At 42.7% G+C, this 15,372-nt stretch overlaps 1 protein-coding gene across 1 annotated transcript in view; it reads left to right on the top strand.

Moving 5' to 3' along the window:
• KDR (kinase insert domain receptor) overlaps nt 1-14,974 on the top strand; it is a 43,781-nt gene extending 28,807 nt beyond the window's left edge. Inside the window, exons 22-30 of the mRNA XM_036085200.2 lie at nt 1,060-1,157; nt 3,330-3,452; nt 3,599-3,710; nt 4,059-4,158; nt 4,561-4,666; nt 5,923-6,074; nt 10,836-10,935; nt 11,445-11,530; nt 13,293-14,974. Coding sequence (XP_035941093.1) covers nt 1,060-1,157; nt 3,330-3,452; nt 3,599-3,710; nt 4,059-4,158; nt 4,561-4,666; nt 5,923-6,074; nt 10,836-10,935; nt 11,445-11,530; nt 13,293-13,515 — 1,100 coding nt within the window. The 3' untranslated portion in view covers nt 13,516-14,974. The remainder of the gene's footprint in view (nt 1-1,059; nt 1,158-3,329; nt 3,453-3,598; nt 3,711-4,058; nt 4,159-4,560; nt 4,667-5,922; nt 6,075-10,835; nt 10,936-11,444; nt 11,531-13,292) is intronic.
• Nucleotides 14,975-15,372: the final 398 nt, after the last annotated feature.

Raw genomic sequence — 15,372 nt, 5'->3', positions numbered from 1 at the left:
GGTCTAGAAGAGTGTGGAGAGGCCATCTAGACCTCACGTAACTGGGCCCACACTGAGTGGCGCCCTCTCTGTCCCATCCTTCTCTCTCACAAAACGGTGGCCAGTGCACTGGAAACCCGAAGGACTGGGATACTCAGTTGGAGTAGAAAGGGTGTTGGCCTGGAATTTGTCTTTCACTAATTGTTAACTGAGAGCCCTCTAGCCCTAAGCATAAAAAAATCATTGAGAAAAAGGTTCTCAGTCTTTTTAATACTTACAAGGTTATTATTACAAGTGAGTTTTCATTTACTCTGGTATTTGTCTCTAGGAGAGAAGCCATGTCTTATCTTATCTGACCAAAGTTAAGAGATCATGTTGAAACACCCATTAATGTCTTAGTGTTTATTTGTACCAGTTGCGCGGAAATAAATACCACCAATTTACGTAAAACCATCTTTCTCTCAATGTTCCTGTCACCTCTCATTCATATCCTTGAAGGGAAAAAAGCATCCTCGCAGGCCTGTTTTAATGTGTTTACAGCACTTTCTCAGCTTGAAAGTGAGAGAAGTAAATATATTTCTGGTATTTTTAGTTATCTGTTGTAGATTATAATTTGACCTTTGGCCTTTGTCCCAGGACAAAGCCTGGAGAGAAATGATTCAATGACCCTGAATATTGTTGTTTTATTTTTAGACTTCTTGATATGAAACTATTGTTTATCCCTCTGGGTACATGGACAAAAAAACAACAGTTTAAAACAGCAAACTTAAAAAAGTCCTCTTTCTCTCCTTGCCATCTCTGCCAAATGTAGCTCCCTTCTGCCTCCTGGATTTGCTAGTTCAATTTGACTAAGATGGAAAAAAAAAACCAACATTTTTTTTTTTTTCTGCTAAGGGGTATGATGAAAGCTAATAATACCGGGATTCAGCAAATTTACAGAAGATACAGGCATTTTTCTCTCTGCTTCTATTTCCAGAAGTTTAACTCCCAAGTGTTAAGGTGAAGATTACTCTAACAAACTTAGGAACAAATAGTTTTTGGTGGCAATACTGATCTCTGTCCTCCTACATCTTCTGACAGTTTCTGAAGATCTGTACAAGAACTTCCTGACCTTGGAGCATCTCATCTGTTACAGCTTCCAAGTGGCTAAGGGCATGGAGTTTTTGGCATCACGGAAGGTAAGACAGCTCAGGGGGGACCTGAAGTATCTCTTCAGATCACAGATCTGGAAGTAAGATTTCCAGTGCCAGCCACTGGAGTTTGTTAGGGACTGTAATTTGTTCTCCACTGCTGGGACTATTCAAAGAGTTCTGTTGGAGAGACCCCGTGTCTGCTAATTTAAGGAGGTGTAAGGATTTCATGAAATTAACTAACTCATGTGATAAATATTTATCGACCATCTATGAAGTGCAGGCAGTCTTCTAAGCACTAAGGATACTGTGTGAACCAACAGGCAAAACTCTCCTCCTTCATGGAGTTTACATCCTATTGGATGAAACAAGTGGTGAACAATAAAAACAGGTCAAATACATAGTAGGTTGGAAGGGAAGTAAGCACTATGGGGAAAAATAAGCAGGAAAGGGTTAGAGAGTATACAAGAGTGCTGTGTTTGTGTGTGCATATGCTTCTGTGTTTGTGTACAGCAATTTTAAACAGAATGAACAGGGAAGGCTTTATAAGAATGTGACATCTGAGCAGCGACCTGGAAAAGGTGAGGGACTGAGCCTTGCAGATATCTTGGCGTGAGAGAGTCTATTTTTAATTTATTTTACATTCATCACCATCCATCAAAAAGTATTTGTTAATGGTATAATTAGAAAGCAGGAAGGACAGGCTTCAGATGAGAGCGATTATAAAAGCTAAAATTAGAAAAGTAGGCCAAACAAAGGCTGAGGTGGGGACGTGACAAGTTACAAATATTCCAGAGGCTGTAAACACCACGGCGGGAGCGGGGTCGGTTGAAGTCACCCCTCTGGAAAGGGTAGAATGGATGGTTTTATATTAAACAAGGAAAATTCAAATTAAGTTTTAGGAAAAATGATCAGTTGACAGAATGCATTGGCTGCACCCTCCCGGGGTGGGGTGGGGAAGAAAGACTTAACATTTTTGCTTTTCTAAATTAGAGTGAAATCTCAAACCCATTTATTTTTCTGAAGCTTAAACCTTGTCACAGCTTTCAGAGCCTCAGGATCTCGAAAGTTTCTGTCTGGGAGCTCTTGTCTCCTTTCTCCCAAGGAGAGAATAATATTTTATTATTATTTTTAAAGGCCAGAGGCTGCTGTTTCATCCGGGTATCTTTCGACTGGGAAGGGACTGGGGTGGGGACCGTTAAGTTCCCTTGCATCTACCAGCTGGTGTCTTGAAGACTACCTGGTTGTTGGGCTGAAAAAGGAAGCTCTTTGATTGGGGGAAAAGTAGAGAGGACTCTCTAGTTTTTGGAGTCTCCTGTCTTGCTCAGTCATGCTTGACAGAATGCTTTTGAATAGGCCTCTTTCAGAAGGAAGTGCTGCACAGAGACAAGGGTGTGGGGTGGTCAGCCATGCCCGGTTCCCGGGATCACTCCTGCCCTGGCTTCAGAATTCTCCTCTGAGCCCTTCATTCATTTATAAATGTTCCCCAGACTTTTATTCCCTTACAAATCTACCAGGTGAAGCTAAAGCTGCTCAGTAGTAGGAAGTTAAATGAGGATGGGGAATATCTAGACGAGAGAAACTGAGGACCAGAAAAGAGTGGAGAGAAAGCAGGGGGAATTAGGTTTTCCTTTTTTAGGGCACCAGAGAATCAACTTGACCCGTGAGAAGCTGAAATCTCTTTCATAGACCTTTATGATAATCCAACACTTTCAAACAGGATGAGCCCCACGGGGGATGGTTTATCAGAGCCGGTCATTTTCAGTTCCATATGGAACGGAGAAACCAACCAAAGGCACCAAACCAAGGAGAGCCCCTTGTTCCTGATTTCTGAGCATTCATTCAGAATAGGAGGGCATTCTATCTAGGGCCTCCTTAGAATAACAGGTTTTAACCGTATATGGTGCCAGGCGAAAGGGATATGTGGATGTGACCAGAAACACATTCTTAATTGTGTCCAAGAGAAGTCTATTTATGACTCCATCATCATACTATAACTTAATTATTTAACTCCAAAATCTGGGACTCTTTATGGGATAAGCAGATGTGTGTCTCAACAAAAGTCAGACTTCTTTCTTGAAGTGTTGATGAAAGATATTAGCCCAGTGCTTGTTAATCAGTTGGTTTTCTGATGTGGGGCTTTTTTAAGCATGAGGTCACAACAGATGCAGAAGACATCAGCTGCGCCGTCACCTAACGCACACACGGTTCTTTTTGCAGTGTATCCACAGGGACCTGGCCGCACGCAACATCCTCTTGTCGGAGAAGAACGTGGTTAAAATCTGTGACTTTGGCTTGGCCCGGGATATTTATAAAGACCCAGATTATGTCAGAAAAGGAGATGTAAGTTTCAAAGATGAGCCCAGTGCTAAGTTGCAGGATCCAAATTCCTCTTTGCAAGCTTCGGGACCTTCTTTGGGAACAAAGGAAATGTTTTCTTCAGATATGTGCTAAGTTGGGTTCTGATTCCTCGTCTTCTACCCTCTTAGGCTCGCCTCCCTTTGAAATGGATGGCCCCAGAAACAATTTTTGACAGAGTGTACACAATTCAGAGTGATGTGTGGTCTTTCGGTGTCTTGCTCTGGGAAATATTTTCCTTAGGTAAGTCACTTGCTTTCTGTTCCTCCATCCATACTCCAAAGAGGATGATAGAAGTCAGTGGCCCCAGTGCACCTTTTCCTCTCCTGTGTTCCACCTTGATCTGGTGAAAGTTACTTGGAAGCTTTGGATAGTTTAAAAAAAAAAAAAAAATATATATATATATATATATATATATATATATACACACACACATATATATACACACACATACATATACGAATATACAAAAAATATATAAATATACATATATATGTATGTATGAATGTATTTGGGAAGATGTTCAAGAATCACGGTTTTCTATAAGAAAAAAATCAAATCAAATTATGTCCCATTCCTGTTTTATTCTAGGTGCTTCTCCATATCCTGGAGTAAAGATTGATGAGGAATTCTGTAGGCGATTAAAAGAAGGCACTAGAATGAGGGCCCCTGATTATGCCACACCAGAAATGTAAGACTGAAAACATCTTCCTATCCTTTCTTTGCTCACAAAAACTCCCCCTGCCCAGAAGACTTTCCATGATACAGACCTCTTTCACGGCCCCATCTGTATGCTGCTTCTCCCTGGAAGTCTTCCTTGATAATCTCAAGCAGAGAGTCATCTCTTCTGGAAACAACAGCACTTTATCTATACTCACGAGTTAGTTTTTATTAGATATCAATTTATAACATTTCCTGTACATACTTGATGCTCCAAGTGTAGGGCTCTGTGTTTTATACGGTGTTGTATTACTATTTAGTGTCTGGGCTCATGGTGGACTTTTCATAAATGTTTACTCACTCAAGTGCTTGTTTTCAGCATCAGATGAGGAAGAAGGAGACAGTTAATGACATTAGTGTTTTGCTTCTCTAGATACCAGACCATGCTTGACTGCTGGCATGGGGAGCCCAATCAGAGACCCACGTTTTCAGAGCTGGTGGAACACTTGGGAAATCTGTTACAAGCTAATGCTCAGCAGGTTTGTGACCTCCATCCAAGAAGTATATCCAAGGCCTCCTCTCTTCCTTAGACCTTCTCATAGCCACCATATTCTTACAGATCTGAGCAATAATGCTTTTTTAAAAGCTATAACTCCCTGTTTAGACAGATGAGATCCTAACCACTCATTCCTCCTGATAATATCTTTTTCTTGTCTTCAGATACTCTTCTGAAGTGAAATTAATCAATTGATCAATAAAAATGAGTTGGGGGGCGCCTGGGTGGCTCAGTCATTAAGCGTCTGCCTTCGGCTCAGGTCATGGTCCCAGGGTCCTGGGATCCAGCCCCGCTTCGGGCTCCCTGCTCGGTGAGAGGCCTGCTTCTCCCTCTCCCAGTCCCTCTGCTTGTATTCCCTCTCTCGCTATCTCTGTCTCTCTCAAAGAAATAAATAAAATCTTTAAAAAAATAAAAAAATAAAACTGAGTTGGTCCACAGAATATCAACAATGAACAGAATTTCAAGGAATTTTTAATACACTGTATAGGCAAAACCATATCTGAACCCTGCAAAATAGATGGCTTTTTCCTCAGTAAAATCCCAGACCCCCATAACTTCCACTGGAGGATTTTAGAATTGTAACCTTTACCATTAGAAAGTTATTTAATCTCCAGTCAAGCGCCTCTTAATACCATGAATGGAAGCCAATTTCCTCCTGCTTTTCTTTGGAACAGGTGGGGAACAATGGGTCAAATCTGTTTTTATCAGTAAGCCTTTCAAACATTTAAAGGTATCACATTGCCCTTTCTCTCTTTCTCTTGATGAAGTAATGTTAAATTGTGCGACCTTTTCTCAGAAGACCCATTTTCCTGCACATTTATTGCTTTTCTCTAGACTGGCATCAGCTTTTCCATTGCCTGGACGTGTAGAAGCTGACACTGGGTGACATACCCTTTAAAAGACCTGGCTCTTGTAGGTGGGGCTTTGTGAAGAAATGATTCCTCAGCCGTCCGTGTTCTGTTGCCACATCACTGGCCACAGCCTGCTTTGTCTTCCTCGTGACCACAGTCCTCTGCGGTCCCCTTACTCCTCTGGTTTTTATATTAACTCCTTTAACCTACTTTCATATATACATATCCCTCTCAAGGGCCCTTTTGTTTTTGACAAACCATTTTTAATGTTGTGTTTAAGTTCTGCACTCAGATATGAAAGCGACAGACCCCATGGCCTTTGTTTCTCATGAAAAGGCTCTTGAGGGGCCGGAGCCATAGCAATAGAACTCCGTGTTTGTTGTTTCAGGATGGCAAAGACTACATTGTTCTCCCGATATCAGAGACTTTGAGCATGGAAGAGGACTCTGGACTCTCCCTGCCTACCTCACCTGTTTCCTGTATGGAGGAAGAGGAAGTGTGTGACCCCAAATTCCATTATGACAACACAGCAGGGATCAGGTACTGTATATGGTCAGCATCCCCAGGGGACGGGGGCACTTCAAGGTCATTTGGGGAGGGGGTGGAAGGAAGGCTGCATCTCACTTCCACATTGAACCTTAGCCCGGAGACTGCTGTCAAGGGAAGCGCTCCCTGAAGAGGGCTGGGGTAGGTGAGCTGTTCCCATCTGTGGTCCACATTGCTGCCATAGCTGTTTCTTTAGAATTCTAAGCCCTGCAGCTGCAAATAGCTGGAATGCCGCAGTTTGTTAATCTCCAGAAAAAGAGACCAATTTTATATAGACATCTGTATTTAAATTATCCCCATGTACTCTTTTATTAATGTGAATTAAATGGCTTAGGAAAGATTCAGGAAGGAAGAGTTTTATGCATATATGAGAACACACATGTGTCCCTGGCCAGGATGCAGTGTGCCATGGGGATGTGTCCTGAATTGGACTGGGCAGCACATCTTCAGAAGCCCCTCCCTAGTCTGATTTTCAGCATTTCATTTGCATAATGGGACTTCTGGACTTACTTAAAACACATGCGCTGCGGTCCTCTCCTGATTTGTAAAGGGGTTCTGAAGGCAGCTTTCTTTTTTCTCTCTCCCAGCACCTGTGCCTGAGGAAAGAGTTGATACAGTGTCTACAATATGATATTAAAATTGCCTTTTACTAAGCCTTTGTTCCCCTCCCCCCACTCTTTCGGGTGTTTTCCTCCTGTGACTGCCCCCCCCCCCCCCCGCCGCCCGACTGCAGGGTCCAGCCTGCACTCGTGAGTGTGCCGTGACTGAAGGGGGGGCATGGGGCTCTAGGTTAGCCCGGCCGCCAGGTCGTGGGCAAGGAGGCCCCCTGGACAGCTTGTTCTGGGGAATCACATGGGGTGGCAGCAACACTGCCGGAGTGGGTAGAAGCCAACGCGTAAGCTGCCGGTTACATTTGTGTTGAGAACTTTTAGCATTTTTTCAAAGAACTTTTCCTCCTGTTATCAGATTTTGCCTACATGATACCTCGCAGAGTTACGCAAGGGAGAAACTCTTATCCTTCTTGATGGGGATGTTGAACGTGAGGCTCAGAGCAGTCACCTGGTGGAAATAAACAACTATGGTTAAAGATCCAGATTTTAGAGTCAGATAGAACGGGCTGGGCCACTAAGTCTCCCTCTTAGTGACCTGGCGCACATCTTCATCCTGACCCAGGTGAAGACACTGGTGTTCAAAAATGATTCTTTTGAGAATTGCATGGTGTAACATATTTCTATGTGCCGGGCACTTAGGGAGCCCTCGATATGTGATAGCTATTAAGCAAGCTGCTTAAAATCACATCCCTAGGATGAATCCAGTTTCTCCGATCTCTCTCTCTATGTCCTGTTTTCTGCCCCAGCAAAGAGGGACCCTCAAAGAGAAAGGTGAATGAACTGGAAGCCCAAAGTGCCACTCTCATGTTTAAAAACCTCTAGTTCAAGCTCGGCTGGCCTTCTGGTGTGGTAATTATTCCTACAACAGCGCTGGCTTCTTTATCAGAAAGCCATTTGATCGTGAACTCTATTCCTTGGGTTTTGTGTGACCAGGTGGAGTGAGGACCCGAGCGGCAGCCTCTTGGCTTGCTTGGACGCTTTGCATATGGTGCTGAGAGTCGATGAAGTCATGTTTGTGTAATGGAAGTGCCAAATGCGATGCTGGATCTAAATCAGGGCTGCTAACATTTATCCCCAGAAGCATGGACAAATGTGATACCACACTCTGAACATAGGCCTGGCTCCTATTTTCTGTCTGTGATTTTCGAATTGGTCTTTCCAGTCCAGTTTCTCTTTTATCCAGCCATAATTTGAAAAATAAAATGGAAATCGGAATCTTTTGTCTGCACCCCCCTTTTCACCTCTGCCACCCTTTTCCCTTTTATCAAAACAAGACTCCGCAGTCACATTTTAATCATCTGGGTTGAAAGAAGCGCAGCGTTGAGGCATCTGCACACGGCACACCTGGTTTTTGAGGCTCTCGTTTGGTTCTGCTTCCCTGGGGAGACCAGAGATGAGGCTGGGGTACTTTTCAGCAGACTTGTTCTATTCTTTTTCCCATTTCCAGTCAGGTAGAAAAGCTGAGGAGGCTTTCTCATTTGCTTCGTCTTTATAGTTTTCAATCTCATCGCATTATAAATAGAGCTGGACAGAGACATCACTGTGGGTACCAACCTCATGATTTGTTGCCCCTTTAAATTATTGAAAAATATTTCTTCAACATTTATTTAACAAAGAGGCCGAGAGGTGTGTGGGGGAAGGGTGAACAGGATGGACCACTAGTGTCTAGACTTCGCTTTGTCTCTAATTTCCCCTGTGGATCAGCTCTGGCCCCAAGTTTGCATGCTTTCTGCAAGAAAACACATATTAATTGGACTCATCTTTCTTTGAGGGCAGTTTGGGGACCATCTGTGGTTGCTCCATCATTTGCCCCTGGGGAGTTTCACCTCCCACTCCAAGCAGCTTATCAAAGATTTCTTTTCTCTCCCAGAGAAAGGTTTTGGCACATACCATTTTTCTTCATTTTGGTTAATTGCTGGTGATGATGAAGTGCTCCTTGTGGATTGATGTCTGGGACAGCCTCCTGGCTAGATGTTCCTGAATTTGGCTGTGATATCAGAATGCTTGAAGTGAAACTGTCCTTTCTCCACCTGTCCGTCTTCTCCCCCGCACTGGTCCCACCACACGGTCAGTGCCTGTGTGGGAGAGAGCAGTGCTGTGCACATAGTAGGTCCTTCATAAAGACTTGAACTATCATATCCATTGTTCTCTTCTACGTTTTCCTTCCTGATACTTTTCCAAGGGAGTCAGTGTGGAGTAGGGTAGCAAAACAAAGCAAAACAATGGGCTTTAAATCTGAAGGCCAATTTCGAATCACAGTCCTAGCCATTTCCTCCTTAAGTCTTAGCTTCCTCAACTGTTTTTTTCTGAGGCAGCTGTATTATTGCCCAAGCTCACCCCCTCTAGTTGATTCTATATGCCACATATCTCTGGAATCGATCTACTTCTGCACTCTCTGTGGGCATCACTTCTCTTGGGCAGGCTGCCCTTCTTTCTTCTAGAGACATGGAAAAGAGCCCCCTAATTGGTCTCACTGCCTGTTCTCACCTTCCTCTACCAGAGCCATCTTTCTAAAGGGTTCATCTGACTTTGTCAATCTCATGCTTCAAATCCTTCCGTGGCTGCTCATAACCCAGATAGTCTAGTTCTGTGATTTTGGACAAGTTCCTCTTCTGAAGTTGGGATAATAGCACCCACCCCTCACAGATACCATTTATGAAGATGCTGTGAGAGAACAGTTGAGGAACATTTAGCACAGTGCTTGGCATGGCGTGGAGTCTCAGGAAAGGGTTCCTGAGTGAGTGAGTGAATCAATGAATGATTAACTGTCGTACCATTAGGGACTGGACTCAGGAGAAGTGGGTTTTTCTCTGTCTCCTTATATATCCTGTCCTCTTTCTTGTGGAGCTTCCTGAGTGAGGATGTCACTGGTGAGCCTCGTTCTCTCCTCTCTGTACGGAGAGGAACCAGCCTCCTGGGTCCAGGGGAAGGACACTCGATTTCCTTTCTCCTCTGGCTCAAGTGTGTCTTCACTCCACTTGGTCATAGAAAACACAGGAATATGTAACATGTCCAGAAGCCTGCCTATTGGGGGAAGTATGCTGGGATAAGTGTGGAGAGTGAATTTGCTGTCCCTTGCTGTGAAAAGGACTTCCCTTCTTTCCACTTGGGCTGTTGGTGCTTTTAACAGAATCAGACTCACCCAAAGCCACATGGCAGGGAAGGAGCGCCCCCAGGAAACAGGTGATATGTTGTCTGACAAGTCCTATTCTTTGAACTCCTGAAGGAAAATGGTACCCTTTGGAATTCAAAGGAGGAAAACAAGCTTTGGCTGATAGAGAATCATTCTTTCTAAGAACACTTGCCACCCACCTCATTCATCCTCCACATAGCTCTGTGAGTGAGGGAGGGAAAGTTATTGCCAACACATTTTAAAGACAGGACAACAGAAGCATAGAAATATTCATGACTTTCCCAAGTTTGTAGTCAGCGGTAGACTTTGAAATAGATGAAACATCTCATGACTCTTGAACCACTGCCTTTTCCCAAGACCAGCAATTCTGTGGGCTGAACATAGGGGATTGTGAGACTCAGCGCGCCCCCCCTCTCCTCCCCCCCCCCCCCGCCCAACACACACACCCTTAGCCTCTATTACATGCAGAAGGAGGAGGTTGTCTCCAGATCCTGCTGAGTTCAGTGTCTTTTACAGAACCCAGGTGAGATCCAGTGAGATCCCCAGGTGCTTCCTCTGCCCATCTTTCACTGAATGGTTGCTCTGAGGGCATTATCTAGAAAAACTTTTCTGGAGGTGGCCAGAAAGATGTTCAATGCTCTGTAATATGTCAAGAGCCCAGGGGAGGAATCTCAGGCAATCAGGAAACCATGCAGAAGGCGGCTGATCACTTAGTTTGCTGTTGTTGTCTTTAGTCCAGCCCCGGCCCTCAGAAGTAAGATTCAAAAGAACAGGAGCTAATCGAGGCCCCTCACTTAGATTATACTTTTAAATAGGCCCTCACAGGAAATGGAGCCTTCACTCTGTGCTAGCAGGGAAAGATTTTTGTTTTGATTTGTTTTTCCTTTTCCAAAGGATGTTTTGAAGGTTGCTATTAAACTTGTGGTTGAAAGATAATGAACTTAGGTATCACTTTTGGTCTCTGCAGCCAAATATACCACCCCCCAAATATAAATATTGGTTCTTTTGCAGCCAGTATCTGCAGAACAGTAAGCGAAAGAGTCGGCCCGTGAGTGTAAAAACATTTGAAGATATCCCGTTGGAAGAACCAGAAGTAAAAGTAATCCCAGATGTAAGTACATCTCTTAAAAATAGTCTTAAAAATAACACAAAGGATGAAACATTAGCTAGATAAATATTAGCCTAAGCATTAGAGTCTTGGAGCCTCATTATAAAGGTATGTGTCATGGGGTCATTATGGAGATGGAACTGATCAGTCCCTTCCCCTCCCCCCTGCCACTGGATTTTCCGTAAAGACAGCCCCTGGTCCAAGGTTCCAGATAGTCTAGCTTCATGCCCAATTCCACTCAAGTGTAAATAGTATCACTGTGAAAAGAGGGATGGCAACAGGTCTCCTCAGCTGCTTCTTCCTAAATTCTTTTCTTCCAGGCCTGAGTTTACTACTAGGAAGCAGTTGTTTCTTCTTGTAGCTGGTACAATTTCTGGCTCTGCTATCTTTACCTCCCTCTGTGGAACACTGGAGCATATTGTCTGATAGATGGGTTAAGAAATCAATTTAATTGAATAGTTGGTCAGTGTGCACACTCAATCAACAGTGCCATCTCCTTATTTCTTAAAAAGGACAACCAGACGGACAGTGGTATGGTCCTTGCATCAGAAGAGCTGAAAACCTTGGAAGACAGAACCAAATTAGCGCCATCTTTTAGGTAAGGCTCAGCCAAAGAGAAAAGACAAATCTCAACAGGAATTTTTGGAAGGAACGTAGGACTTTCAATGTAGATGCAGTTTTCCCTTTTTGTGTCTGTTGCTTAGGCAAATTCACATCAACTGAATTAATAGATAACTGAAACTAATCAAACAAATAAATTATATGGCACATCTGAAAAAGAATCTGAAATTAATTAGGGAATTTGGTCAGTTTTAATGAGAATTTTTGAATACCCGGGAATTTTTATGTTTATATGGTCAGTGGTTTGTATGGTACTGGCTAAATAACAAAGTTCTTTGGATGTAATCCCTCAAATTGAGATGATTAAAATCTTTGTGGACTCTGAAGAATTTTCAAACCTGTACATAAATGAGCACATCTGTCTTTAGAAGTATGATGCATAAATAAACCAATATCTACTTGTTTGAGATACTTAAATATTACTGGCTGAATTATTTGGCTTATTATTATTATTGGCTTAGTTGTGGGAAAAATACTAAATTTGGTTTTGAATATGATTTCCCCCATGTGGTTCTGTAGGAATTTGTAGTTGTTTTGAATAGATGTACCTGCTTTTAACCTAACATATAAATGAAAATCTCTATAAAAATAGTGAGATAGTGAGCAGTTATTTATTTGCTTAGTGAACTCACTCTAGGTGAGAATTCAGAAGACTTTGATGTACTTATAATCTAACTGTTGTATAAAATGGGAACACTCATGGGTTATTAAGGGATGTTCCTGTAAAGAAAAAGAAAATTGAAACGAGCCATTGTGCAATTTTACTGTTTGCTTTAGGTCCAAAGTGAGAAATTGTTAGAGTCAATTATATGTTTCATTCATTGATTTAAAATATATTTGTTCAGCGGTGGCTATGTGCCAGGTACCATGCTATTGTTTGAGACACTCAACTCATTTGTTGGATTGAAAGAAAAATTGCACTTCTAGTCATTTGAAATAACTTTTAAACCACATATGGACACAGAGTCAATGAGATCCTTTTTGTAGTTTTTAACACAAATAATTTGGTAAAACACGTATTAAGGGGGGAAAACCCACACCTCAGAGTGGCTTGAGAAAATGTAAATCCTGAAGCTTTTAGATCAACACAGCCTACACTTTTAGGCTTTGACATGATTATGGTCTGTCATGATTCCATTGAAACACTGAAAACATTTTCTAGTTGCTGCTGAGTGATCCAGGTCCTCAGTCCTTCCAAAGAATGTGGTTTTGATGAGTAAAAAGCAGTTTTTGACACTCTGGCTTGATGGCATACACACGCTTCAACTTATTCAAGTTTAAAGTTGCTCAAGAACTTTATTAACACCGTACAGATGCCTTGTAATCCCTAATCAACACTGGGAGGAAAGCAGAAGTGGACTCTCAGAACATCCCAATTTCCTTTCACATCGTCACAGCCCCATATCATTGTATACAAACCTGTCAATCTTCAATGCCATAAAAATGCTCCGTTGGTTGGAGCCTTTACATAACTCAGGAGAACTGCCTTTCATCTCATCACGGGCATGAAAGACTTGGACCTGAATAAGAGGACTTATCTGAAACCACTAGCTCATGCTAGTACCTGAAAATAGACATTGTCTGAGTAAACCTGATACGTTGATTAACAAGTGGGAGAGATAGGGGCTGGTGTCTCCAGGGAGATTACAGCCCACACGGGGTCGGGAACAGGGTTAGGGTAAGAGGGGAAAGAACTGCTTTCTCTCCACCAACTCATTTGGTTGCCATTTCTTCCACAGTGGACTGATGCCCAGCAAAAGCAAGGAGTCTGTGGCATCCGAAGGCTCTAACCAAACGAGTGGCTACCAGTCTGGGTATCACTCCGATGACACGGACACCACTGTGTACTCCAGCGAGGAGGCCGAACTGTTAAAGCTGGTGGAGATTGGACCACAAGTTGGCAGTGCAGCCCAGATGCTCCAGCCTGACTCTGGGCCCACATTGAGCTCTCCTCCTGTTTAAAAGGAGGCATCCACGTCCCCCACTCCTGGAAATCACATGAGAGGTGCTGCTCAGATTTTCAAGTGTTGTTCTTTCCATCACTAGGAAGTAGCCACATTTGATTTTCATTTCAAAAAAAGGACCTCAGACTGCAGGGAGCCAGTCCCGTAGGCATTTCCTGAGAAGATGTTTGTGACTCAAGAATGTGTTTGTGTTTTGTCCCGGTGTTGACCTTCTGTTTATGCATTTAGAAAGCATGTATGATGCCCCTTATTGTGGGGCTCCCCATGGGTTATGACAAAAGAAGTTCAAGAAATGGCTGCATCCTCCATGCAGTGGCAGCATCTGGGGAGTTGACACCTCCCTGTAAAACCAGAAGATAAACCAGGCAATGCAAGTGCTTTAGGTGTTGAAGACGGGAAAGACCTTTAGGGCTGAGTCCATCTAAGAAGCTTGGTTTGGGATATGGGTCCTGAGCCAAGTCTTATGTGTGGGGTTTGGATTGACAGAAAGGAAGATGTTGGCTTGCTTTGAGAGCATTCTGGAGCCTGCAGATGCATTGTGTTGGCTCTGGTGGAGGTGGGCATGGGGTCTGTTAGGAAATGTAAAGGCTTCAGATGAGGTTACTGGTTTTAGAAGGTTGCGTGCTCTTCCCAGTTGGGCTAAATGAGAGCTCCTTGGGCTGTTTCCGACACCTAATGAGAGTTCCTTCCGGACTCTTACGTGTCTCCTGGCCAAGCCCCAGGAAGGAAATGCTGCAGCTCTGGCTCCTAGTCTCCCAGGCCGATCCTTTATTCAGAACCCCATAAAGAAAGGACACTCAGACGGAGGCTCCCTGTCGTGTTGAAGAGTTTTGACTATATAAACCAGCTTCTGGTTTCTTCTGGATGAATACCCCCTTATCTGTCCTGATGTGATCTATGTCTGAGCCTGAATGCAGTAGGTTCCGTATCAAGCTGTGGTGTCAAAGCTTCAGGAAGGATTTGACTCCTTTGTTCCTTCTCCCCTCCCTGAACCTTCACCCTCTTTTCACCCCAATCAGACAGTATTTTAGTAATTTGGCCTCTACACTCTAGTAAGAGCTGATTTGGTTTGTTCACTCTCTGAATGACTATTAGCCAGATTTCAAAATTGTATAGCCAAAGTTTTAACAACATCTATTGTATTATTTAGACTTTTAACACATCAAGCTATTTCTACTGGTTTCTGCCCTTGTTCTTTCCTTTTTAAAAAAGAAAATGTATTTTTCGTTTGGTACCATAGTGTGAGATGCTGGGAACCATGACTGTAAAACATGCTATGGCACATATATTTATAGTCTGTTTATGTAGAAACAAATGTAATATATTAAAACCTTATATTATATATGATGAACTTTGTACTATTCACATTTTATACCAGTATTATGTAGCATAACAAAGGCCATAATGCTTTCAGCAATTGACGCCATTTTATTAAAAAAAAAATTGAAAAACTTAAACGAGTCCCTTTGCAAGGTTGCATTTCTGTTCTTATCATTTCTCTCCTAAGGTGGAGAAGGGGCATTCAGACATAATTGCTACGTGGTTTTTCATTTTTAATTGTTTCCTTATTCTTCTTATAAGGGATATTTTCATAAAGTAGTTTATACTTTTTAAACCAGTACATGTATGCTTAGTAAAAAAACAAAATACAACGGTATAATATTACCACGACTGTTACGACGGAAAGTACTTCTGGCTTGAGGTGTAGTTGCTTCTCCCCTTCCTTTTTTTTTTGTTACACAAATAATTCATACACATGTGAACTCTCATTATATTCTGTGCACTTTTAAGATTCTTAAACCATGGACTGAGACACAGAAGTACTCTAACAGTATTTGTGCCTGTTACCATTGCC

The sequence above is a fragment of the Halichoerus grypus genome, chromosome 3, assembly GCF_964656455.1.
Source record: "Halichoerus grypus chromosome 3, mHalGry1.hap1.1, whole genome shotgun sequence".
Taxonomy (NCBI): Eukaryota; Metazoa; Chordata; class Mammalia; order Carnivora; family Phocidae; genus Halichoerus; species Halichoerus grypus.
This window is presented reverse-complemented; position numbering and strand designations above follow the sequence as displayed.